The 26,824-nt window shown below is 47.9% G+C and overlaps 1 protein-coding gene across 3 annotated transcripts; it reads right to left on the reverse strand.

Moving 5' to 3' along the window:
- Positions 1 to 26,817, reverse strand: RNF166 (ring finger protein 166). 3 transcript variants are annotated; one of them, XR_012154546.2, is made up of 7 exons: positions 26,611 to 26,817; positions 14,808 to 14,964; positions 12,318 to 12,430; positions 11,543 to 11,657; positions 10,481 to 10,588; positions 8,321 to 8,445; positions 1 to 199 (listed from the first exon to the last, which is right to left on the reverse strand). XR_012154546.2 is itself a non-coding variant. In XM_073308185.2 (6 exons), the coding sequence occupies exons 1-6, from the start codon at positions 26,805 to 26,807 to the stop codon at positions 8,380 to 8,382; spliced, it is 756 nt and encodes a 251-aa protein (XP_073164286.1). In that variant the 5' UTR covers positions 26,808 to 26,817; the 3' UTR covers positions 616 to 8,379. The 3 variants fall into 3 exon arrangements, 1 of the variants encoding a protein (XP_073164286.1); XR_012154547.2 differs by lacking the exon at positions 1 to 199 and adding an exon at positions 616 to 2,749; XM_073308185.2 differs by lacking the exon at positions 1 to 199 and having other exon boundaries at positions 616 to 8,445.
- Positions 26,818 to 26,824: the final 7 nt, after the last annotated feature.

The following is a 26,824-nucleotide window of genomic DNA, read 5'->3' on the forward strand; positions in this document are numbered from 1 at the left end:
GCTCAGCGTCTCCCTTTCCAAACAAAGAGGCTGATTACATTCAGCACTTGTTGCCCTATCTCAGTGGGCTTTGCCTCGGTATACCTGCTTCTGCTCTAGGCTCAGGGTGCTTCCGAGCAGAGACAGGTTAGACACCTGTAGTTATGTCTTGGAGGGGATCAGCAACGCTTGTCCAATGCAACGGGCAGGCTCAAAGCGTCTGGAATGGCCATAAAAAAAAAAGACAAGTTAATATGCTACTAAAATTCATTCAGCACTCTACTCCCCTCCTCCTAGCTGCTAACTGCTAGTCAGGAGTCCCATCACCGGGCAGAAAGGAAGAGCCAAGAATATCCCTAAAGGACCGAACTGGAGAGTTAGCAGCAAGGTATCAGAGCGAAGCATTTACATACCTTGAGATTTAGACTGGAGGGTGCTCATCTCCCTTTGACATGCACATAACCGTGTTAATAAGAGATTCAAACACGGTAAGTGGGAGGATGAGGAGTGTGGGAGGAGAAACAGACCCATCAAAGGTCTACTGAGTGGGACGGGGGAAGGTGTTTCTGTTCTCTTGAGCTGACACTGTTACCCCAACTTGTCCCAAGCTCCCAAGAGATTTCAGCCCGACACCAATGGATGAAACTGCGTTTATTGAGAAAAATGGTTTGCTACAAATACATCATTGATTTTTTCTTCAAAAAACAGTATGTCTCGTTAAAAGTTCTATTCATATGCAAAATAGTCACAACACCACACTGAACAGCATGACCGTCACCAATGCCAAACCTGACAGAGAACACGCAACACGGGGGACTCTGCCTACACCCAGAACCGTGGGCCCGACATTCCCAAACCTCGAGTAGAATCAGGAGTTCAAGGGGAAGAAGTCTGATGATTCGCTGTGACACGTGGAATTCTGAGTGTAAACCCCTTTAGTTTACGTTATTACACATAACTGATGCAAAGGGAGCATAGTAAATATCCACTTAGCACATACATATATGGGGCTTTTCATCCATAGGCCTTAAAGTGCTTTACAAAAGCAGGTATCATTGCCCCTGCTACAGAGCTGGGGAAACTGAGGCACAGAGAAGTGGCTTGTTGAAGATCATACAGGAGGAGCCAGGGATGGAACTCAAGCCTCGACTCCCAGCCCCACAAGTCTATCCACAGAGCCATGCTGCCTTGCTAGCATCTGTTGCACTTTCCCCTTCCCCACCTCCAGTGCAAATCTTGGGCCAATAAATGCTGCCATTCATAATTTATACCACAGAAAGGGGTCCTCGCCAGCAACCCGCTCAGGGTGCCACCACTTGCCCCCCTTCCGGGCAAAGTCCCCTTCAGAAGGAGCTAAGAAGTGGCACAGACTTGCCCACAAAGCAGCATGAGCTCTTTATACATGGGACCCAACAGTACAGGCCAGGGGCAGTGACCCGGGTACTGGACGGGCATAAACAGGAAACCCAGACGCTTCCCAGGTTGTATATCAACTCCTTTCTTCCTGGAGAGAGCATATATTGCAAGGAGGTACCATAATCTTCAGGAAATCCAGTTAGCTGTCCCCAGGGGAAAAGTGCAGACGCAGGCTAGGAAGAAATCCGCAGTGAGCCAGGGGGCCTATGGTTTTATTCATGTCTCCCAAGCAGCCCCACATGGCTAACTCCCAACTTAGGAAATTCCTCAGAGCAGCCTCTGCTAAGTGTTTGCCCTTTGCTCATGTGTTGTACAGATGACTGCAGGTTCCTCCGGGTGAGAGGGTGGGGGAGGGACAGCTAGCCACTCGGGAGCAAACATGCATTGCAATATTTTCTGTTACTATTTAGACTGAGGTGGAAAAAAACCTGTATTACAAGAGTGTGAGCCTAAAACTCGGATAACAGGGTGCAGGGAAGTACCTTGGTTAAGCCCCAAAATTGCGCTCTTCAACCTAGGAATGTAGAGCAAAATTTTCAAGAGAGCCTGAGTCCCATCAAAAGCCAATGGCACTACTGAAAGTTCTCTCAGGCCCCAGTCGGACACGAAGCAATCCTGGGAGAGGATGGCTTCTGGACTAGAAGGCAGCCACCTTCTACATCTCAGTGTGGTTGATGAACGCTAACCCACTCCCTCCCCTGCCTGGATTTTGGGTGAGCAGGGTGAGAAGTGAAGACATTCACAACAAACTGATCAGTACGGAACAGTGTATAAAGGTTAAGATGGACCCAGAATGGGAATGAGTGAACTTAAACATAGGCCTTTTAAGGGCTGGGCTCCTGAGCGTTGTGCTGATCCACCGAGTACGAGCTGAAACACGCTGTCCTTGCACAGGGAGTTCCTCACAGTCACCCACCCTGGATAGTCTCCCAAGCGGCAGCTGCTCTTTCAGGTGAACACCACATGGCGACTTGATGTGCCCCGTTAGCAACCTTTGGCTGAGACATTCCATCAAGGGCCTTTCTGCCCATATCTGACGGCTGCTCCCCATCTGCTTCAAAGAGTTTTTCCACAACACCAGAACCCTGGTCAGCATTCACCCTCCACATTTGGGCAACTGCAGAGGGCAGAACAGCTGCTGCACCTGCCGATGTTTCACTCACTCCAGTGGAAAGAGCTTCAGGACACCTGGAGTATGAAGGTGCCACATAAACCCAAAGTCACCCATGGAGATGCTGCTAGAACTGTATCGTATGAAAAAACTCTTCTCTCTTGCAGGCCGCGGTACATTGCAGGTCTGAGAGCGATATGCCATTGACGTTCATGTACTCGATAGCATCTCTGTGTATTTGCACTGAAAATATAGATAGAGTATATTGCAAACCAGCAATATACCAGCATGCACTGAAAGTCAGCCTTGCTCCAGCACAGTTCACTCATTTAGCAAGTCCAGATTAGCCCGCTGGAAATGAACAGCCATTTTGAGCACAGAGTGAATGATTTACAAACATCACCAAATTTCTTAGGTAAAGAGATCTGAACAATTATACAGCTGAAAAATGAACTGTGCTTACTGACACTCAACTGATTTTGAAAGGTGACATTTCCCATTTCTATAGCACCGTTCATACGAGGATCCCCTAGCACTTTACAGAGGAGGGCATCACCCCCAAATAATCCCTAAGGTGGGTATTGCTCAGGTAGGGAAACTGAGGCACAAAGATTAAGTGACTTGCCCGAGGTCACCCAGCTAGTGAGTGGAGTAGTAGAGACAGACTCGAGTGTCTTGGCTTTCAGCTCCCTGCTCTAACCACTAATCCTTGCTGCCTCACAAGTGCAATTGAACCTATGGCAAACAAGACTTCTACGGTAGCACATGAATATTTCTTGCATGACAGCACACATTCCAGAGACATTTACACACTGCATTGTAAGATGCGCATGGCTTCAGCAAAGCACAGGGCTTTTTCCAACGGCATCTCAAGGGTAATGACAAAATGCAGCACTTGAGATATACACTAGACAGGCTTCCCCTAGCAAGTGTGTAATTGTTGCTCCCTCTAGAGGATTCTGCTTGTTATAACAAGACAGCGAACAATACAAAGATAGGAACAAACTCCATGCTAGGAACAAAAGTTAAGGCAATTTGTCAGCTGGCAGGTTGGGGTGAGACAGGGCTAGAGAAAGTTAACAAGGTTTATGGGTTCTGATTCTTCCTCATCACACTGGCCAACTCATTGCCATTCCTGTTCCCAGCACGAGGTTTGCGTTTCACAGTCCTACGCCACCACTTTGAAGAGAGATCAAGCACATCCAGCCTCAAGCCATAAGTAAAAAATTCTCCTGCCAAAACTCCCATTTTCTGTTAGACACAATTTACATTAAGACAAGACTCAGACACCCTCCCCACTCCCCATGCCTTGAAAGCCAGTGCAAAACTGGACCCCATTCTATATAGTACATTAAGAGTAGAAAAGTTAGGTAGGTTTATTAAAGCTTACATACTTTAAAGGTACATAAGCTCTGCAGCTTAATGCTGCTGGAAGAGAAATGGGAACAGATGAGATCTGACGTTTGCGAAAGGTAGAAGGCGCTCATTTGAGAAGAAAAGCCCTCTGGATTATATTTCCGCTGCCCTCTTTACGTTGCCCCTGCAGCAGTACAGATCCAAACCCAGGACAAACAGCCTGCTGGCAGATGGCTGGGTTTTAAGGCTAGATTGACAAAACCTCCTTCCCTAACCCATCCCAACTAAGTGAAGCAAAACAAGCAAGGTTAACAGCACCGTACTAGAGAGTTTCCCAGTCCGATCTCATCTTACATTCAAAGGCAGAGATTTGGGGGCAGTTTCCATCAGTCCCTGGGTTTGCAGTAGGCAGTTGCATTCAGCTATGGTTGGTAGGTAACTCACTTACAAACTAAGCTTCCAGCCTGGAATGAAGTGGCTACTGAGATGTTTAAACTATCACCCCCAAGACAATTTGGCACGACCGTGGAACTGCTCGCAGCGACGGTGTGGTGCCAGATGGCGAGTATCACGCAGCCAGAGCAATGCTGAAAGGAAGGCCTGCACAAGCCAGCTCCCAAACGCCAGGAGATTAGCTAGCTGCCATGCACACCCTGAGAGTCCACAGGCGTCAGTGCGAAGTCGTGCTTTCACTCAGCAGAGCACTCCATCCCTCAGAGGGAATGTACCAATGCTACTGCCTGCCAATTGGTCCCAGACTATCAAAGTGCGATGCAAAGTAGGTGGTGTTCTAGCATGTTGGGAAGGTGGCAGCTGCTTTGCAACAAAGGGAAAAGGCGACAGTGGGCAAACCAGAGGCAAGCAGAGACCCATAGCTATTCTGGAGAAAGGGTTAACTGTGCGTGCTAGAGCAAAGGTCCAAGGATGATAAATAAGGGTTTGGAGCTGGAGATCCCACCTAAGAAAACGAGAAGATCCCTCCACAAGGTCCCACAGCACCAGGTGGCCTTCAGCCAGCGTGCTTGAGATTAGACCGCCATAAGCCAAGAACTTTAGTAGCACAATGTGTCCATATTGGGAGACCAAGAGCAGGAAGGTTAGCAAGCTGCAATGCTCCTTCCCTGGGGTGGGTTTATAGGATAGCCTCCTGCACTGCTGCAGATAGAAGGATTCACGGTAGGTCAGGTGACAAATAACAAAGGTCACAGGATAAAAGAGCAAATAGAGAACAAAAAAGTGATCCAGTGATGAGGCTGATTTTAACTGTGATGGGAAGGGACAGGAACCAGGCACAGAGCCAGAAAACAAAACAGCTAAAGCAGGAACAGATGGATGGAGGAAAGGTCCCCTTCCAAGAGGCCAACACATGGCCACTAGCCACACACCACCTCATGCTTGGACAACTTTAATGGCCTATGTTACATAGATCAGACTAGAGGTTCTAATGGCCTCTTCTGGCTTTAAACACCCTGAATGTGAAAGTACAGCGTCACCCAAACACCCATGGGATGAGAGAATCACAGAACCTGATGAATCCTGCCCCTTCACATTTCACAGCAGGTTGTGAGTGGACAAGGTATCTATTGCTGGGTTGTGTTCCTATCCGTGACTTCCCCTCCGGGGGCACTGGAGGAGAAAAGCTCCCAGGTCCCTGGAAGTGGCAGGTGCTGGGTTCCAGCTCGCTAAGCAGGACTGTACGTGATTTACCCGTTTTGTGTTTATAGCTAGGGAGGCTACAGGATGTCTCTTAGCAGATGGGAAATGAAATGGTTCTAGATGGACTTTGCCCTGCCTCCCACAGGGCTCTTCCCCAGAACTCATCAACAGAGGGGCTTGTGAATACCAACCAGGAACTTTTGTTTTGTTTTGTTTTGTGCTGCAGAGTAGGATGTCCAGTCACTATAGAAAGGAGGACCCAGCAATGGGGATCCCAGAGGCCAGTTAAGGATGGGAACCGCCCAGTGACAAGCGGCCAGTTCTCCTTGGCTGGGAAGAAAGGGGCTGTGTGCAGCATTGGTCTGAGGCTTGGCATCTAAGGTGGGGAACATCAGGCCTCAAGTCAGTACAAGGATTAAACCAGTGTTACACAGGCCCATTGAACGACAGTCAACGCAACATCACCAATGACCTTTAAGTCACAGACCTGAGCAGAAACTAGACAGGGAATGCACTGTCAAAACTCCCAGCACTTCCTTCCGAACCGCGCTGGCTGGACAAGTTAACTGAACACACACGTCTCCTTGCCATGGAGAGGGCACCCTGTTCCAGCCATTCCGTTTCCCAGCATTGCTAGCCATACTATTCCAAAATGAATTTCAACTCCCTTAAAAACAGGATCAGCCCAAACCTTTGGTCAGATCCTCCCTATTCCCAGAGAGGCGCCTGCACCCTCCGAGGAGCAAACGAGGAAGTGATCTTCACAGTGCTGGAGGACTAAGCAGGTCTGACTCTACACTACAGCAAGAGCATGGACCTGAGCACGCCCAGACAGCCTCCTGGCCCCCAGGAAGAATGCATGCAGCTAGGCCTAAGTTTCAGCCACCCCACAGTACGTAATGGTCGGTTACAAACAGATCTCGCTCTACCTGATTTCAGGACCTGCCATGCCCTCAGACCAAGGGCCTGTTGAGTCATGTGTCCTGTCTCAGACAGGGCCAGCACCAAATGCTGGGTTTAACTCCACACCAATGGAGAGTTTTGCAGTCACCTCCTTATAAAGTTTAATGCTGTAAAATTACAGTTGTAACAGAAAAAATAATCTGGGCATGACATTTATTATAAATTATCCTACTGGTATCACTCCCGGTGAGCTCCTGAATCTTTGCCTCGGGATCACGGAGACTCAATCAATCTCTGGATGGCTGCTGAAGAGCATCGGTTTCCCTCTCTATAGGTGACTAGAATCTAAGTGAGTCCCTAACTACAGTTTACATGCCACAGCCCAAGGCTGGATTTGCACACTATAAGTGCCATATTCACACACATTAGAACTCATAGATTAATCAAAAGCTTTAAGAGACCTGAAGTTAGTAGTAATAGTGGAAGGCAGCCTGCTTGTCATGCTGTACATGCACTTTTAAACACCAGACCACTGCTGAACTGAGCTCTGCCAAGCTAGGACCAGATCAGCCCCCTCACAATCCTAGCCAAACAGCCCATCCATGCCAACAGAAGCGAACGAACAGCCTGGAGTCGAGACACTAACTGGCCTGCACCTTGATAATGCTAATGGGACTGTTGCCCCAGAGAACACCGCCTCTGCTGAACCACTCACAGGGCTTTGCATCTTGGAGACACGCACAGCTTGTAGCTAATTCACAGTTTTTATTTTTTTTCAGAAGTGGATTTGATCCATTGACCAATACCCCGGTTAATGCCTGGTGAGTAACTCCGAGTACTGCCCTCCCATGCTTGGGTCACATGGCTGATCCAGCATGGCTGCACATCAGCATCATGGGGGTGGGGAAAGAGGGGGTAAAAGAAGCAAAAGCAAAAAAACTGTAAACACAAAAAATAAATACAAAACAATCCAACCTTTCTGTTGCTCGGGCGCGAATGGAAAAGAGCCCCCTCTCAATTCCAGGTTCCAGCAGTTCCCCACCCTACCCCCCAGTTCTTGAATCCACAGCATGTGTTTAAAAAATATAATATTTTTCTTAATAAGGTTCCATAAAAATACTATTGTTCCTAGTCAAACACAAATATTGCAATATGAAGAGTAACTGTTTTGATTTTTGCTCTATAAAACGTGAAAAGGTCTCACACCGATTAATGTAGAAAAAATGCAAGAACTCTAGTATCACAAAAGCTAGTACAAAATGAGCAAGGGGAAAGAATGCCAGTGGCAGGACAGTTCAGGATTCCTTCCCATTTCTACCTAGCTGTTTTTAATAGACCTGTCATCACGGTCTCTGAGCGCAGCAGGTTCGTGCCCAGATTTAGCCCAATGCGCTTCGTTGCCTCTGGCCTTCCCTGAGCAGTGGCAACAGAGCTGAGCAACAGAGTGCTCATGCCCTCGGGAGGGTGGAGGGCCAACATCTCCATAAATACTCTTACGAGGTTAAAAAACACTCAATGCTTTAAAAAAAACAAAAACAAAACCCTATTGTTGAGAAGAATTGAAAACTAGGGCATTTTACATAAAATGCATCATTTTTTTACGTACCCATTAACTGCAACAAATATGAGGAGCAACGGTGCCAAAAAGCATCTAATAATAAATATAGATATAGATATATACTCCGTATATGGATATGAAATGCCCAATTGGAAAAAACAAACATTTGGTAAGGTCACCTTTGCCTCTTCCCATCCAGCAGGGGTCACTCTCACCAGATCATGCTCGCTCACCATTTCATTGTGCAACAAAAGATTCCACCTTATTAAACAAGGTGTGATTTAAACAGAGATGGGCGGCCTAATCTCTAGGGGATGCAGCGGGATGAACAAGTGTCACACCTCTCCTAGTGGAAAGGCGACCTGTGCAAAGGATCCACACCGCTGCTCAGCAGTCGCCGTCAGTTCTCCGAGAGGGAGAGCGCCAATGCAGCCTGCAATGCAGCTTCTTCATCAATATTATAGTCCTGGAAACAAGAAGAGTGAACAGGTCAGATGGGCTGAGGAAGAGTCAACGCGTCTCTCCCTGCATCAGTGAGCTGTCTGCCCGGGTGTTCGTACCTCCTGTGACATTCCCAAGAAAGGACCAGAATGCCAAGCGGAAAGAATCTTCACATTGACCTTCCTTTCGGATCATGGACACTGTCAAAACAGCCACATGATTACAAGAAACCTCTCCTGTGCAATTACTGCCACCTCAGACAGGCCAGGCTGGGAAGAACAGGAGATTAATTTACTTTTCTAAGCTTATTTCTTGCATTTTAAAAGGACAGTGAAGATAAACTGGTCAGTTCTACCCTCAGTTTCACGCTCTGTTTTGCCTACACGCAGCAGGAAGATGCAGCCACTTGAAAAGGTTTCATTTACAAAGTCAAAAAAGGTTTCCATCACCACCACCATTTTTTTTTTTCAATACCCAAATTTGGGCACAAGCTACATGACCATGAGGATCCTTTGAAAGATGAGACGTGCAAATATTTCAAAGCTTAGTATCTGTCCTCTGAGGTTAACAGTCACTCTGGAATCTAATCTACCAAACGATAATGGCAGATACAAACAGGAGTTTATCTACAAGGTCCCTGGAGCAGAACTGCCCTGGCTGCAGCCTTCGAGGGGAGAGTACCACCCCACACCCACACAAAAGATTAACAGTGAGGGAGACCTGCCAGAGTTCTCATTTGCGCACCACACCAGAGAAGGACATAGCACGCACGCTGTGCATGTTCTGTATTTCTGAATGGTCTCTGGAGCTCAGATTCCAACGCCGCTGTGCAAGAGCCGGTCTCAGAGTGAGGGGCTGGACTCAGCCAGTCCAGTGTTGTACCACGCCCCTTTTGGCCACAGGCCCCATAGCTGTTTGTACAACACAGGTATTTGCTTATGGCCACATCCTGGACCTTTGCTTCTGGCGAGATGCCAGTACAGCCTGGCCAGCCTCTCACGGATGGAGATCTTCCTGAGGCTGTCTGGAACGATGACTACTCCTACAGAATTACCACCGGCTCACTTCTCTCAAGTCCCCAGTGCAGATTGTGAAGGGAGCTCGTGCTGCATGCCAAAAGGCAGCGTGGAGCCTGCCAAATGCAGCCCAGCTCCTGAATTAGTGGCTTTACCTCTCTCAAAAACCTTCTTCGTTAAAATGTGTCAAGCTCAGGTGAGATTCAGCCTGCACGTAGAGGCTGATATGAACTTGACAGCACATTTGGCTGGAACTTTGTAGCCCTAGCAGGTTTTCAGTGACACTTCTCTTGCTCATTTCCCAGTGTGTTTAAATGGGACACAGGAGATGATAGAAAGCTTAAATACTCTTCCTTTCCCAACTCCCCTGGCTGGCCTCACTGATCACAAACTGGCGAAGTTCATCACTCAGACTGTCAGACCTTGGGGGAAGGGATCTGTTTCACAGCATGCATCTCCAGGTCCTAGCTCCGTGGCCCCAGATCCCTCCCAATGGCCTCAAGGTACTACCGCAATGACGATAATACTAAAGTGGATGACCCGGAGATGGCAGGACAAGCAACATACAGCTGTCTCCCAGAAGTGCAGGCCACAGGAACAAAGCTCAGCCTTCAGACAGGACCCCTCCCCCCCAACCCTCCTGTGTCCTGCTAGGAGGGGAACTTCCTACTATTCAACACAGGTTCTTGCCACAGCCTATTGCAGAGTCTTGCTTCACCATTCCAACATGCTATTTTGTCTCAGTATAGATGTGATTTTATCTAAAAAGGCAGAAGTTATTTCAAGGCCACTTAGCTGGTTGGGACAAATACCTGCAATACAGAAGAAAACCTTTCCCCTTCTGTTCCCCCACTAAAAGATGTTAGTAACTGATAGCTCAGCATGAAAACTGTGCAATAATTGCACACAAAAGTGGCGTTCTCATTTCTCATATGCGCCAGCCACATGTGAAGGCAATGCCAGCTGATTAAGGGCTGGAATGTCGTCAGTGGGAACAGGCCAGGGCCCTAAGCAACTTGAACTTTGATTTGCAGCAGTACCCACCACAAAGGTGTCATAGGAGAACTTGTGCCTGTGTAGGAGATGCTGCAGGAAGTTGGCACTCTTGTAGCTGGGATCCCCCCAGGGCATCGCTGAACAGACTGGGCACACCTAGAACATACAGGGGAGGAAAGGGAAGTCATGAGACCAGCAATGTGGTGCAGTTCTTGAAACTGCTGCCTGCCACCCAAAGCCCAAACACAAGCAGGACTACTTTTCCCTTTTAACTTCTATCAGTCAGAGCAATTTCTGCAAACACCCTCTTCAAGAGACACCGTGCATCTACACAAGCTGGAGAGCTAGGGCATGTCGGTTAGTGCTGGAAGCCTCCAGACTCAAAGGGCAGATTTTTGAGACTGCTTAGACATTATGCATGCTCACACATTTCCCGCAACTGTGGGAATGGTGCATGAAAGCGACAGACAGAATGCTGAGCACCCTTGGGGATGCTCTAGTGGGTTAAAGAGGTATTTTCAATCTGGAGATGGTCCCTTTTAGCATTGATGGGTGTTGAGCGCAATAGGCTCAGGACCAGAATGGGACACAGGAAATATAATCAATTAAATGCAGAGGGTTCCCTGCCAAAAAGCTGTGATCCCTCTGTGAGCTTAAAGGCACAATGCATTTAGGGACACAGAAGAAGCTCCCGTCTCAGAAGCACAAAAGAGGTCTTAAAAGTCACAGCCTATTGTAGTGGAAAGTGAGTGGCAAAGCAAAACCATTAGAGTTAGGGAGACAGCACTGAAATCTAGGCTTAACCCAGTTCTTGCTCTGCAATGCACCTCGAGCAAAGCTAATAGATCCAGCTCTGTGTCTGCCTGTCAAAGAGATTTAACAAAGATTAAATGAGTTAGAAATGCGGATAGTACTTTATGCCCAGAAGCAGATGTGTGCGCCTGTTGACTTTGAACAAGGGATTAATTAAAATACGCAGAGACTTCCAATTCACTGGAGGTTACCCCGCTCCCATTCTCTGCCCAGTAAGAAGTTCATGAGCAAAGAGCCAGACATGGAAATCAGAGCCACGGTGCCAAATACTCGCCAGTCTGCCAGAGGAAAGCTCACCACTTTGTTGGGGTCATTGCGGTGGTTCTCCATGCAGTGCTTGACCAGCTCTTGCTGGTCCAGGTTCCGGGCTCCACAATAAGGGCAGACAAAAGTGGAACGGTTTGGAATATTGCTAAAAAGAAACAGCAGTCAAGAATTCAACACAACAGAGACCAACAGGGAAGAGGAAAGGTGAAAACAGAACTAGCTTCACAGAGACAAGCTGACCGCAGCAGACTCCAAAGGATCTGATGCACCATGAGTCACTTCCTCACCACTGGCACCAAACACCACCTTAGACTGAAGGCAAAGATTTTGATCACATGCTGATGCACCTCCAGTGGCTTCAGTGGACTTACTCCATATTTACATCACAGTCAGTGTACCCACAGGATTATTTTGCTAGCTATTATATCCTACTAATTCAGCCACCCGTATCAAATAATATGTTTCTCTTTCTGAATTAATCCATTTCATTCTTATATTTTATCAGTATTAATTCCTATGAAATTAGGATGTGTTGAGGCATATGATATGTGTTTCCTAATAATTATACATAGAATAAGTTTTGTTTAAGGAAAAGCTTTTCCACTGGATTTTTTTTTTAAATCACATAGACATTTGTGTTGGATCAGGTTTTGGAAAAGCCTATTTAGAAATCCCTCTAAAATTCAAGGCCAGATTTGACCTGACAGTTTCTGGTTCATCTTGTGCACTGTTTAAATAGCAATTTGTTACAAAAACGAAATGGGAGGATTCTCATGTGAAGTAGTTGAATTTGGTATTTTAATACCTTGGAATGGGCTGAGAAGTTGGAACCACTGGAACGAACTTTGGGCAGTTGGCCATCTGCTCTTGAACCTTAGCGCAGGATGAAACGTGGGATCTCATCTTCGCTAGGGTTACCTAGAAAGACAAACCGAGGGAGGGAAAAAGAAAAAAAAAGATTATTGGAGAACCAGGAAAATCTTTGAACTAGGATTATTGCACATCAATCTGCACCAATGTGGAATTGCTGGGCCAAAGCATGTCTCATTATAGCCAACTAAAACAATCAACCAACCAGCTACAGTGAGGAGATGCAGGATTTTGGGGGAGTGGGGTGGGTTAGTCTAGCTGATCCCAGATACTGCTAAGAAAGCCCATTTCCTTTTCATAAGACCAAAGCAAGTCATGGTAGAGCTCTTGCCCTTCAAGGCAACCCAAACCTTAGAGTCAAGTTCTCAACAAGGAACAGAAATGCCAGGCTCAAAGGTACACAGAGAGTTATGGAATTATTCACTTGACAGCAAGTGAGGTGTTGGAGCAGCAGAGGGAAAGGGTCTCTGTCCCCTAGGTGACAGGTATCCACATCACAAAGCCACCACAAATGAACAACTTTACTGCCAGTCTCAGAGGCACCCAGGTCTAGATTACCCCACAGGTGGTCCCTTCAAGGCAGGGCTGAGGCATGATGGCAGGACAATGCCCTAGTCAGACCTACTCTCTGCTGTGATCTTGAGGGCGGTCAATCCAACTTCTTTCACCAGCTCTAAAGGGAAGAACATCCCACTCTGTAAGGCTGCTAATACACAAGAGATGAAACACCAGCTGTACCACTTGAGGTCTGTCCCCCTCTGTTCTTATGTCATCCCAAGTCTCTCTGGAAGGCTCCACTGTTTTAATAATGGCACTAGTCTTCTGCCAAAGGGTGTTAGGACACAGAGATGTTTCATCTGAGCACAGCACCACCTCGCACAAGGCAGCCACGTCAGCATAGCTCAGATATCTCACAGCCCTTCCTGCAGGGGCCCTGTGGGTTCATAAGCACCAACAGCGTAGGATTTTGCAAAAGGCCATGTACCTAAGCTCTCAAGTTGAGCAGCACTGCATGTGAAACTCAGCCAGCCCACCAGGAGATCCCTCGGGTGTAACCACCAGCTGGAGCTTTACCAAGCATGGTAGCAAGTATTTTGGGTTCCAGAATTTGATCTGGTTCGTGAGGAGTGTTCTCTAGAGTCTAAACATCTATGTTAAATTCAGTGGCAAAAAAACTATGGTAACACAGAGTTAAGGTTGCTTGGTGGTATGCCGTCCCCTTGCAGAACATTGTGTTGAGCAAATCTCAAATTTAGAAAAGCAGGAAATCCACAGTCAAGGTGGTCCACGCAATCTTAACTTTGCCCTCTTTCAGCAATGGCCCAGTACACACAATGGCCCCATTACTCTGCCAACCCCAGTGTTATTGAAATGTACAAGCTCTTCACCTCCTTCTACAACCCATTCACTCTCCCCCACAGGTTTCCATCGAACACCATCAAAGAACAAGAAGGAAACATTGGGGTCATTCGCCACACCCTGCACTCTCCTGAGGCACAGCAAATTTCAAAGGCGTCCAACTGAGCATGTCCATTTCAGAGGACTTAGGAAGTTCAACCTTTAAACAGAAGTCTTGACACAACCTTAACTACAGCGGTGCAACCTTACCACTGTAATATGCACTGGTGCTGAGGAATTAACACTCCCACGTCAGGTCTGCACCATTGCTCAGCCAGCAGTAAACTCCCTAACAAGAACTAGGCATGGAGCAGTGCTGATTCCAAATACAGGGAGTGGGGAGATGATCATTACAGGGAAAGGATGCATTTTAGTAGAAAACGGACAACTTTTGTCTTGTAGAAAGGGTTAAGTAACAGAGGGAGAAAAGGGCCCAGGTTCCCTTTTTAAAAGATGCATCCACGTAATAAAATATTGACTTTGGCCTGCAAGAGAGCATTGCTAATACTTCATAAACATTCCCAAGTTAAGCCTCAGCACCTCTGATGTAGGAAGCATTATCCCCATTGTCCAGATAGGAAACCGAGGCAGAGAGAGGGTAAGTGACTGACTCAAGGAGACACCATGACTCTGTAACAGAGCTAGGAACAGAACCCAGCTCTTCTGACTCCCACTCTGGTGCTTAGAGTACAAGGCCGCCCTTCCTGCTATTTGACCGCCTCCCCAACTGGAGCAAAGGTCAGGTTTTCTTATAGCGGTGGGGTACCCTGTTTGTCGTGCTGCCCTGAGGTTCCAAGCCACATGTCTGGCAGTGGAGCATCCCACTTGCCTCCCATTCACAATCTTTGGGGACGCAGGAAGTAACTCCCGAAAGAGACACTGTGCTCAGACATAAACCAACATTCATCTGAGCACAGACAAAACCTTGACTAGCACAATGGGCCACACGGGGTGTCATCCATACCTGTCCTGCCCCCAAAATACCAGTTATGGGGCAGTCACAACTGGACCCGCTCTGATGGATTACCTTCTTACTGCACCCTCTGCAGGGAGCCTTGTAGGAGGACAACTGCTTTTCCACATTGGAGGCCTTCTCCACCTTTTTGGGGTCAAAGGGCATGCGGCAGAGTGGACACAGAGGAGACGGCACTTGGAGACATGGTTGCAAACATTCCCCGCAAAATCTGGAGGAGAAACAAAACCATTAAGTTGTTCAGAGGAGAACCGTTATTTATCACAGTCCAGACAGCTGCATCAGCACAGGAGCCAGCAAACCGAGATGTAAACAGGGGAGTTTGAGAGGGAGTTCTGTTGGAGGAAAAGGTATTTTGTTGGAGGAGAAGACTAACAGGACTTAGGTGGGAAGGCGATGACAGACACAGAGGCAGCAGTGGTAGTGACCCAGGCAGTGGAAGGCACAATGAAGATGACTGGATGTGGAAGCTGTGGTATGCACATGATCCTGGAGGGGGTACCTGAAAAGAGTTTTGTCTGCGTGAAGTGCCACCTGATAGAGCTGATGGAAGAAAAGAACCGAGGATTGGAGATGCAGGTGGAAACTCTGGTCGAGTTTAGAAGGGGGTTCGAGCAGATGATGAAGCAAAGACATGAGGAGGCTGAAGAGAAAAGCTCAGACTTGCAGGTGGAAGCAAGACCAAAGAACTCTGAGGGGATATTGCTGGGTGAGGAAAGTGGACAGTGGAAGCATGTGACTAAGAGAACCAGGCAGAGGAAAAGAGACTAGTGAAGGAGAAACAGAGCTCAACAACAGGTTTGCGGAGTTAGAAAATGAAGAAGGGTCACAGTAGATGGTCATTGAAGGTGAGAGGGCAATGAAGAAGAGAAGAGCAGCTAGTCCTATAGGAAGAGGGCAAGAGTCAATGGCGATAACACCACCAAATATGAGCCCCAGGAGGATTTGGGATGGGTTGCAGAGGATTGCAAGGGACAATAGGAATAGAGAGGACTTGCAGCCAGAGGGAACAGGGGATAGACTGGAGAATCGCACCATCGCCAGGAAAAGGCAGGTCTATGTGATTGGGGACTCCTTACTGAGAAGGATAGGCAGGCCTGTAACCAGAGCTGATCCAGAGAACAGAAGGGTGTGCTGTCTGCCGGGTGCTAAGATACGGGATGTGGACCTGAGGCTGAAGAGGATCCTAACGGGAGCAGGAAAGAATCCACTGACTGTCCTTCATGTGAGAACAAATGATATGGCTAGATTCTCACTGGAACGTATCAAGGGAGACTATGCCAGGCTTGGGAAGACGCTTAAGGAAATCGAAGCTCAGGTGATCTTCAGTTGGATTCTGCCTGTTCCTAGAGAAGGGCAACAAAGATGTGACAAGATTATGATGCTCAACAGATGGCTCAGGCAGTGGTGCTACAAGGAGTGCTTTGGGAAGTATGGCCTCTGGGAGGCATTCATGGACAGAAGACTGTTCTCCTGGGACAGACTTCACCTGAGTAAGAAGGGAAACAGACTTCTAGGATGGCACAACTGATCAAGTGAGCTTTAAACTAGGAATCTAGGGGAGATGGTTGGGAGATGTCCAGGTTATCTCCACACCGGATTTTAACATCGAGAGGGAAGAAAACGAAGTAAGAAAGGATACGGTCGTGGGTAGGAGAATGGACATCAGGAGGAAGGCGTAGTGTTCATACCAGTCTAATAGGTGATACTGGTGGTAGAATGTCCGTGCCTAATCGGGTACAGAATGTGAGCGAGGCCAAACAGCAAAAATTTAAGATGTTTGTACACCAATGCGAGGAGACTAGGTAACAAAATGGAGGAACTAGAGCTACTGGTGCAGGAAGTGAAATCAGATATTCTAGGGAGAACAGAAACATGGTGGAATAGTCGTCATGACTGGACTACAGGGATTGAAGGGTATGTGCTGTTTAGGAAAGACAGAAATAAAGGCAAAGGTGGTGGAGTAGCACTGTATATCAAGGATGAGGTAGATTGTAAAGAAATAAGAAGCGATGGAATGGATAAGACAGAGTCCGTCTGGGCAAAAAATCACATTGGGGAAGAAAGCTACTAGAGCCTGCCCTGGGATAGTGCTTGGGGTTTTCTATAGACCGCCGGGGTCCAATCTGGATATGGATAGAGACCTCTTTAATGTTTTTAATGAAGTAAATACTAATGGGAATTGTGTGATCATGGGAGACTTTAAGTTCCCAGATATAGACTAGAGGACAAGTGCTAGTAATAATAATAGGGCTCAGATTTTCCTGGATGCGATAGCTGATGGATTCCTTCATCAAGTAGTTGCTGAACCAACAAGAGGGGATGCCATTTTAGATTTGGTTTTGATGAGTAGTGAGGACCTTATAGAAGAAATGGTTGTAGGGGACAACCTTGGTTCAAGCAATCATGAGCTAATTCAGTTCAAATTAAATGGAAGGATAAACAAAAATAGATCTGTGACTAGGGTTTTTGATTTTCAAAGAGCTAACTTTAAAAAATGAAAGAAATTAGTTAGAAATTAGAAGTGGATTGGACTGAAGAACTTGTGGATCTAAAGGCAGAGGAGGCCTGGAATTACTTCAAGTCAAAGTTGCAGAAACTATCAGAAGCCTGCATCCCAAGAAAGGGGAAAAAATTCATAAGCAGGAGTTGTAGACCAAGCTGGATGAGCAAGCACCTTAGAGAGGTGATAAAGCAGAAAGCCTACAAGGAGTGGAAGATGGGAGGGATCAGCAAGGAAAGCTACCTTACTGAGGACAGAACATGTAGGAATAAAGTGAGAAAGGCCAAAAGCCATGTAGTGTTGGACCTTGCAAAGGGAATTAAAACCAGTAGTAAAAGGTTCTATAGCCATATAAATAAGAAGAAAACAAAGAGAGAAGAAGTGGGACCGCTAAACACCGAGGATGGAGTGGAGGTTAAGGATAATCTAGGCATGGCCCAATATCTAAACAAATACTTTGCCTCAGTCTTTAATGAGGCTAATGAGGAGCTTAGGGATAATGGTAGGACGACAAATGGGAAGGAGGATATGGAGGTAGATATTACCACATCCGAGGTAGAAGCCAAACTTGAACATCTTAATGGGACTAAATCGGGGGGCCCAGATAATCTTCATCCAAGAACATTAAAGGAACTGGCAGACGAAATTGCAAGCCCATTAGCAAAACATTTTAATGAATCTCAGGGGTTGTACCATATGACTGGAGAATTGCTAACATAGTTCCTATTCTTAAGAAAGGATAAAAAAGTGATCCGGGTAATTACAGGCCTGTTAGTTTGACATCTGTAGCATGCAAGGTCTTGGAAAAAATTTTTAAGGAGAAAGTAATTAAGGACATTGAGGTCAATGGTAATTGGGACAAAATACAACATGGTTTTACAAAAGGTTGATCGTGTCAAACCAACCTGATCTGTTACCTTCTCAAAGAAGGAGATTTTTTAAACAAAGGAAATGCAGTGGATCTAATTTACCTCGATTTCAGTAAGGTATTTGATACGGTTCCACATGCGGAATTCTTAGCTAAATTGGAAAAGATGGGGATCAATGTGAAAATTGAAAGGTGGATAAGGAACTGGTTAAAGGGGAGACTATAGCAGGTCACACTGAAAGGTGAACTGTCAGGCTGGAAGGAGGTTACTAGTGGAGTTCCCCAGGGATCAGTTTTGGGACCAATCTTATTTAATCTTTTTATTAATGACCTTGGCACAAAAAGTGGGAATATGCTAATAAAGTCTGCGGATGACACGAAGTTGGGAGGTATTGCCAATACAGAGACGACCGGGCTATCATACAGGAAGATCTGGATGACCTTGTAAACTGGAGTAATAGTAATAGGATGAAATTTAATAGTGAAAAGTGTGAGGTCATGCATTTAAGGATTAATAAGAATTTTTATTATAAACTGGGAACGCATCATTTGGAAGTAACAGAGGCGGACAAGGACCTTGGAGTATTGGTTGATCACAGGATGACTATGAGCTGCCAATGTGATATGGCTGTGAAAAAAGCTAATGCGGTCTTGGGATGTATCAGGCGAGGTATTTCCAGTAGAGATAAGGAGGTGTTAGTTCCGTTATACAAGGCACTAGTGAGACCTCATCTGGAATATTGTTTGCAGTTCTGGTCTCCCATGTTTAAGAAAGATGAATTCAAACTGGAACAAGTACAGAGAAGGGTTACTAGGATGATCTGAGGAATGGAAAACCTGTCTCATGAAAGGAGACTCAAGGAGCTTGGCTTGTTTAGCCTAACCATAAGAAGGCTAAGGGGAGATATGATTGCTCTCTATAAATATATCAGAGGGATAAATACCACAGAGGGAGAAGAATTATTTAAGCTCAGTACCAATGTTGATACAAGAACAAATGGATATAAACTGGCCATCAGGAAGTTTAGACCTGAAATTAGATGAAGGTTTCAAACCATCAGAGGAGTGAAGTTCTGGAACAACCTTCCAAGGGAAGCAGTGGGGGCAAAAGACATATTTGGCTTCAAGACTAAGCTTGATAAGTTTATGGAAGGGATGATATGATGGGATAGCCTAATTTTGGCAATTAATTGATCTTCAACTATTAGCGGTAGATATGCCCAATAGCCTGTGATGGGATGTTAGATGGGGTGGGACCCGAGTTACTACAGAGAATTCTTTCCTGGGTGTCTGGCTGGTGAGTCTTGCCCACATGCGCATAGTTTAGCTGATCACCATATTTGGGGTCAGGAAGCAATTTTCCTCCAGGGCAGATTGGCAGAAGCCCTGGGGATTTTTCACCTTCCTCTGCAGCGTGGGGCATGGGTCACTTGCTGAAGGATTCTCTGCACCTAGAAGTCTTTAAACCACGATTGAGGACTTCAATAGCTCAGATATAGGTTAGAGGTTTGTTATAGGAGTGGGTGGGTGAGATTCTGTGGCCTGCATTGTGCAGGAGGTCAGACTGGACGATCATAATGGTCCCTTCTGACCTTAAAGTCTATGACTCTATGAAAGGGCCCCGTGGCATTTTGGTTTCCCCCCACATGCCCCCTGACACACCTACTCATAGGAAGAAGCCCTGCCTACTGCCTTCTTGGGGGTCCCTCAGTATAGTAACGCAGGAATTGATCCCACACAGATCAACAGAACTGGTTTCTCCTCAGACTTTAGGAAGCTGGTAGGAGCTTTTTGTTAGCCACCAAGGATCTAGTAACATCTATGAGATCTAAGGGCATGGAAACGGTTCCTCCACGTAGATCCAGCACATAGGTCCAACAGGCTGAACTTCTCCCGTGCACATCAATGCACTACTAATACACAGAAATCAGCAACTCCGGACTCCTGTTTCAAAAGTAACACACTGTGCATCTGAGTTGCAGGCCTCATGTAGCCACCCCACTCTGCTTTATGGGGGCATGTGGGGGGCTCATAGGCCAGCTGGAGCAGGGACTTGAGACTTTCACCTACTTGTTCCTCCTGGCCACTACTCTCCTGTTCTAGTTTGCCACCTCCCTCCTGCATAGTCTAGACACTTTCCTGAATTCCCCAGACTAGTCACAGGGCTACTGAACCTACTGACCAATTTGCCTTCTCCAGCAGCTTCTCCCTACCATCTGAAAATGGATGCTCTATACATACAGAGACTTCTACGAGTACCTCCAGAGACAGGGCTACCAGAGCACCCAGCCAGGCTGCAATGGCTAAGGGTCCAAAGAGAAGGATCTGGATGTGTCCAGAACAGATAGCTTGCGGGCAGGGCTTCTAAGTGAGGGACTTATACAGAGCGGAACGTGCCCATTGCATGCATGACCACAACAGAACAAACACGCTCAGGTTTCCTCCCCAGTAGCCAGCGATCACGTGTCAGGCTGCAGCCAATGTAGCAACCACATTGGGTTGGCCCCTGTAGGTAAGAATTTCAGGCTGTGCAACAAGGTCTGGCTTTGCATTTACCCCCAATGGCCTCTCACAGAAAGATATCTTATGCTAGCTCTCCGGCTACAGCCTCACTGGGAAGCATCGCTGAGAATTAACGAGGTTTCAGATCCCATGCACAGGCTGGTGCCGAGAGCTAGTGATGTTGTCTGGGGCAAAGTCAGCTCCTGATCCTTGGTTCCCAAGCCTGCAGGAATTAGGAGTGTGACAGTCAACGGACTTGGCCCTCGGGGAAGGGGACACCCTTCTACCGTCTGGTCCTTCATTAAGGAAAACATCTCCTTCATTGACACAGTGAGTGAGGTTGGTTTGTTCCAGGCTGTTTGCACAGCTGAGCTGCCAGCTGACATACTGTGGTGATAGGAGCCATAGAGGTAAACAGAGGTGTTCAGCTAACCAGACAACAGAAGGCGTGTAAGTAACATTCTTGCCACACTGCTCCTTTAAACCAACAGAGTACCTGGACACTAACAGAGGCCAAAGTTAGGTCTGCTTCTGCTCATGATACCATCCATCCAGGAATTCACCTGTGCCCCAGGGTTACACTTACAAGTGCAAGTGAGGACCTACCAATGTGACTGCCTTTCCATGGTAGCTGCAGGGTTAAATCTCCACATACCAATTTAGAAATGTCCAGACTTCAAACGCTGGAGAAGAGTGACCACTCTCTGAGGCTGAACAACACTATTAGAACCTATCGCAGCCAGCCACACCTTGCTGGCAGGGCAGCCAGCCTGGGACAGGCTGAAGGGATGTTGGGAATATCCCCAACAACATTTCTTCAGTGAGAGTGAACGATGGTTGCACCACCTCTAATGTCAGGCCTGTCTGTAGACATCTAGGGATGAGGAAGAGCGTTTGGGGGGTACGTGCCAGAAAGCAGACAGGAGCCTGTTGCCCTTTGCAGACTCCATGCTGCACTACACAACGTCACATGAATAAGATCTAATTGATCTCCATGCGCACCCATGCACAAAATGCGAGCTGGGAAAAAGTGCTCTGCTATGAACCCCAGATGAAGGGCAGGAAGCATTAGACCAGTGATCCAGAGACCCACAGCGAGGCAGCAAGACCAAGTAATGTGCTTTCACTGTAGATGCTCATGCAATGATTTTCAAAAACAAGCCATTTAGGGCTTCATGGGAGGGAAGTAATAGGCCAGGACACGTTGAGATTAGGCTGGGGATCACCGTTCAAAGTTCTTATGGCTGCAGAAACAGGGACCTTAAATCAAGTGCTGGAGAGGAAATTCTAGGAAATAAACTTTTCTACTGGAAACAGGGCTATGGGTGAGTGGGGAAGACAAAAAGGGCAAACGGCAAATCTCTCTTGGTAGTGCACCAGTCTTTCCACCGTGAACTGATTTGTCCAGAGTGGAACAGCTAGTTGGCCGTAACTTTTTATCTTGAGCAAAGGGAAAAGTGTAGACATCTGTAAAGATGAGCTGGGATCCCTGCTGAAAATAAACTGGAAGCTATAGTTTCAGCATGGAAAGTTTCCAGACAGCTATATTAAGAACCCGCTCCCTCCCTCGCTCACCCAAGACATGCTCAACAGCTCTGAAATAGACAAACAGAATCTGCAATTAATCCATAATTCTTTAAGGTCAACATGCAATTGGTTCATTGTCTGCTCCCCAACAACACAAAGTGGAGTTTACCCAACACCGTCTTGCCGCCCACGACTAACTCTTGGAGTGGGGTTGGATGTTTCAATTTAGAGCTAGGTGGGAAATGTTTTATTGGTCCCATGAATACCTGAGAGTTGGAAATCCGCCCCTCCCCCCCCGCCCAAATCTCAAACTTCTGCACTAAAACATGGATTTTGTTGTCGTTTCAGGTCAATCAGAACATCTTGTTTTGACTTTACCTTTCTTCTCTACCCTGTCCCACTTTAATTAGTTGAAATTTCAAATCAAAATGTCATATTGAACCAGACAACCAGAATTTTTCATTTTGAAAATGTCAAAACAAGATGTGGCTCCATCATGTGTTCCCTGCGCAACTCCAGGCAAGTTGCTTCATCTCCTTGTCGCAGTTCCCTATTAAGGAATACTATCGGCCCCATTTTGCATTCTCCTAGCCTTTGCCTGTCTTGACTACTTCGCTAAGCTCTTCATGGTAGGGACTGTCTCTCACTATGTGTTTACACAGCACACTAAGGCCTTGTCTCAGTTGAGGCCTGCAAGCATGATGGTAACACAAGCAAATGATAATGCAGAGCACTGTGGTACATGCCAGTTCCCACACCCACCTCATGCCACTTGCTTAGTTTCCTGTCACTGGCATGAGAGTCCTCAACGACACCCCCCAGCTTGGTGCAAAGATGGACTCTCTCACACATTAAAGGCAGCCGGTGTCCGCAAAAGCTGCACTTCCTGACAGTCTCTCTGGATCAGTGGCATGAGAACAGGGTAATAGATATGTACAAGCAGCTCCTGCTGGGAGGCAGAGTTCACATGGTCACTACCCTGCTCCTGAACAAAAGCAGGGAGCCACCAGCGAACCTGCCTTCCACCCAGACTCCTCTCCTCAGCAGCTTCCAATGCAGCATATTGCACAGAGGGAAGGACCACAGGATCCTCTTAGGGTCTGTTAGCACAGGCAGCTCACCAAGAGTCCAGCCTATTGGACAGGCAGGGTGAGGTATCAGGTTAAACAGTTTGGTCACCGACTCAAAAGCACTTTGGTCAAATAAACCCACAGCTTCTCCACATCCCTCCCCAACGCTGCCTTTGCCATCACTACTGACAGCTCTGTCTCTCAGGCTCAAGTTTTAGCTCCCACAACTTTTTCCTAGTGAAGACAAGATCTAAAGCCCTCATGTGCACATTGGTCACCTCTCCTTAACTCCTGTAATCTGCTCTCAGGTCTCCCTGCTTCTCCCTCCAGATGCTGCTAGCAATCTTCATCATGTCTCCAACCACCTGTGCAGACTCTCTACCACCTTTCCTCTACCATTCCCCACCAAGTGTAAGCATAGGACCTTCAAAGCTCTGCTCACTCGCAGCCTCATTCCCGCCTACTCCTTCATGGGGACCTAGCCCCCACCCATTCCTTCCTTCCATTTTGACCCCGATGCAGGGATGACAGCCCTCTCCTCTTCACAGCAAAGCTTTCCAACATTGTCCCCTGCAAGATTCCTACCTGTAGTTGGTGCATACACCACTGTGTCTACAGGAGGGATAGGCACAGTGATAGACATGGCTGCCCTCCACATCACGCTCAATCATTACCGAGACAGTACTGCAGGCAGGCCAAATCCACCCCAGTGACCCAAAATGACCAGAACAAAAGGAGCAGGACTCCAGCGGGAGTCACCATTGCAAGGCTAGGTACCAGAACAGCTTTGTTTGTTTCCAGTAGACTGCAAGCTTGTTGGGTCCGGTGTTGTCTACTTATCCATTGGCACAGTGCTGAACACTGAAGCTCAATCAATAAAAGGAATGCTACTGGGACAGAGGGAGGCCTAAAATTGGACCGGCCAGCTTGTTTTGATGTAGGAGCATGAACTGCACGGTCCCTCCACTCTGCTCTGTTGAGAAAGTAATGTTCTGAACTGATTCTTGGAATTGCTGATCCTGTCTGGCTCATCAACAGCAAAGTGAACAATGGCTGGAGGCTGAGGCCTGCAGACCAACCCAGAACCTGCCACGTTTGTCATTGGTCCAACAGAGAAGGGGCGATTTTAAACTGCAGTCCGTGATTTGGAGAAACTGGACATTTTTCAGGCTCTGAAGGAAGTTCAAGAAGAGCTTTGGGCCCCATCAGCCTGCTGAGGAGTCTGGCACTTGGCGGCAGCGCTCCCCTCCCCCATGGGACACGCAGCCCTGACCCCGACTCTTGCTGTTTACTACCCAAGGGGAACATGGCTTAGAATTAAGAATTTGGAAATAGTCAAAGGTGCCTGTCTTCCCTGTTTGATTTAACAGTCTTTCACACACCACCACTACACAGAATTCTCTCTCCTATGGTGTGAGTTGTCAGCTGGTCTGGCCATGCCATTTGCAGTCCCCCAAACAGTTAGCCTTCCATCCACCCTCAAGGGATGCTCAGTCTGAAAATGCAGCACCAGACACGACACTCCCTGAAACTCCAGGGCAAAGCTCATCAGCTGCAAGTTTTTCCACTGCTGGTGAACTCAAACCACCAAGCTACATTCGTCTACCAGCAGGAGTGTATTTTACATGACCAGAACCACCTAGTCATCTGTCTGCTACTCTGAGTGACCCTGTAACCGGGGGTTTGTACCCCATCTCCTCCAGCAGTCCTCCCTTTCCCGATGAGTGTAAAGTTCTTGATCAACAAGTGAGGCTCTCTCTTATCTTGTTTTGCCAAGGAGGGACCTGTCCGTTGTGGGGTTTCCCTATTAGCCTCTTAGCAGATCCACAGATAACTATACAAGCACAGGTTTCAGAGTAGCAGCCGTGTTCGTCTGTATCCACAAAAATAAAAGGAGTACTTGTGGCACCTTAGAGACTAACAAATTTATTTGAGCATGAGCTTTCGTGACGGATGCAAGCACAGGGCACAATAAGACTCCATAGTTTCTGCTGGTGTTGTCATTAGCAGACATTCCTTTCACTCCAGCTGCCATTTTACTATGCAGCGCTCTGTTCTGCCCTCACACACATTGCTGAAGTGCCCATCAGTGTCACACCTGGGTGGCAGATTATGGAACACCCATACCATCAGGGTGGGCCCCACTCCCTGGCGTAGCTATTTACATTGAGGAGGTGATATGGGGAGATTGAGGTAAAGTCCAAGATGGTGAAGGAGGCAGTAAGTTTCGCTGTTTCATTCAGTATTGCCAGTATTTAAATTGGAGATCTTCAAGATATCCTGGAAACTACTTCTGGTTGTAAAGAGAAGGGAAAATCAAGGGACGGTCTACGAAATGCTTCCTTCCAGGCACCCTTTAAACCTTGCTGCTCCACCTGTACCCTAAATCAAAACAAAACCCATGGAATAGGACATTTGCTAGCACTGAACATAAGACCAATCATACTGGGTCAGACCAGAGGTCCATCTAGCCCAGTATCCTGTCTTCCGACAGTGGCCAATGCCAGGTGCTTCAAAGGGAATGAACAGAACAGGTCATCATCAAGTGATCCTTTCCCTATCACCTATTCCCAGCTTCTGGCAAACAGAGGCTAGGGACACCTGCCCCTCAAGCTGCCTCCTGTCACTTCCCATCCCACCTCCTTCACCTCTTGCCCAATTAGACTGTAAGCTTGTCAGGGCAGAGCTCTTCGGCAAAGCACTTTGCATGCTGCCGATACCACACAAGCAAGCCACCACCGTCGTCGGTATACGTATTGTTTGCTCCGGAGATAAAATTAATCAAAACAAGTAGTGCATGTTCTGACATTTACAACTGCCTCTGGCTCCGGGGAGAATCTAGTCATAAGACATGTGCACCGAAAGGCGGTTTTAGGGAACCGGGTGACTCAGCCGTTAGATGATCGGATACCGCAACACTAGGAGCTGCCAATCACCCCGCGCCCAAACAGACTCCAGGCAAAGCTGAGAATTCAGTGGCTCCGCTCCAGACAAAGCGCCCCATGGCGCGCGAGCCCCTGGGGCGAAACCCGGCCCCCGGGAGAGTCCCGCCCGGGCAGGGCCGGGGCGTGTGGTTCACACCCCCATCCACGGCCAGGACCCGCCGACTGGAAGCCGCGCGGGGCGGGGCCGGTGGGGGCGGGGCTCCAGGCCCCGGCTTGGGGGGCAGGGAGGGGATGTAGCCACAGGCCTGCGGTGCAGCCCGGGGGCCTGAGGGGTCCCGGGGTACCCCAGAGACGGGGGGGGGCGGGGCAGGCGCTGAGCCGTGGGGGGGGGGCGGGTTACGGGCTCCAGGGGGGTTTCTTCCCTACCCCCCGCCCCCCCGGCCCGCTACCCGGATGCGCACGTCCGGCCCCAAGGCGCCCCCCGGAGCCCCCCCGCGCTCACGTGTGGCCGCAGCCCCCGATGCACACGGCCCGGTGATACACCTCCAGGCAGATGGGGCAGCTGAACTGCGCCTCCAGCGTGTCGGGGGCGGGGGCGCCGGGCGGCGGCTGCTCCCGGGGGGCCCCGCCGGGGCCCGGGGCCTGAGGCCGCTGCTGGGCCGCGGAGACCAACAGGCTCCGGAACATCGCGGCCGCCATGAGCGCGCGGGGGGGGG

Source organism: Lepidochelys kempii, chromosome 12, assembly GCF_965140285.1.
Source record: "Lepidochelys kempii isolate rLepKem1 chromosome 12, rLepKem1.hap1, whole genome shotgun sequence".
Taxonomy (NCBI): Eukaryota; Metazoa; Chordata; order Testudines; family Cheloniidae; genus Lepidochelys; species Lepidochelys kempii.

Bases quoted from the DNA above. Each gene is read 5' to 3' on its own strand.
- RNF166 (XM_073308185.2), bottom strand. From the start codon at position 26,807: ATGGCGGCCGCGATGTTCCGGAGCCTGTTGGTCTCCGCGGCCCAGCAG. The intron at 14,965-26,610 runs GTGAGCGCGGGG...TTTCTCCTCCAG, and splicing joins ATCGGGGGCTGCGGCCACAC to ATTTTGCGGGGAATGTTTGC. The intron at 11,658-12,317 runs GTATTAAAATAC...GTTTCTTTTTAG, and splicing joins ACTTCTCAGCCCATTCCAAG to CAATATTCCAAACCGTTCCA.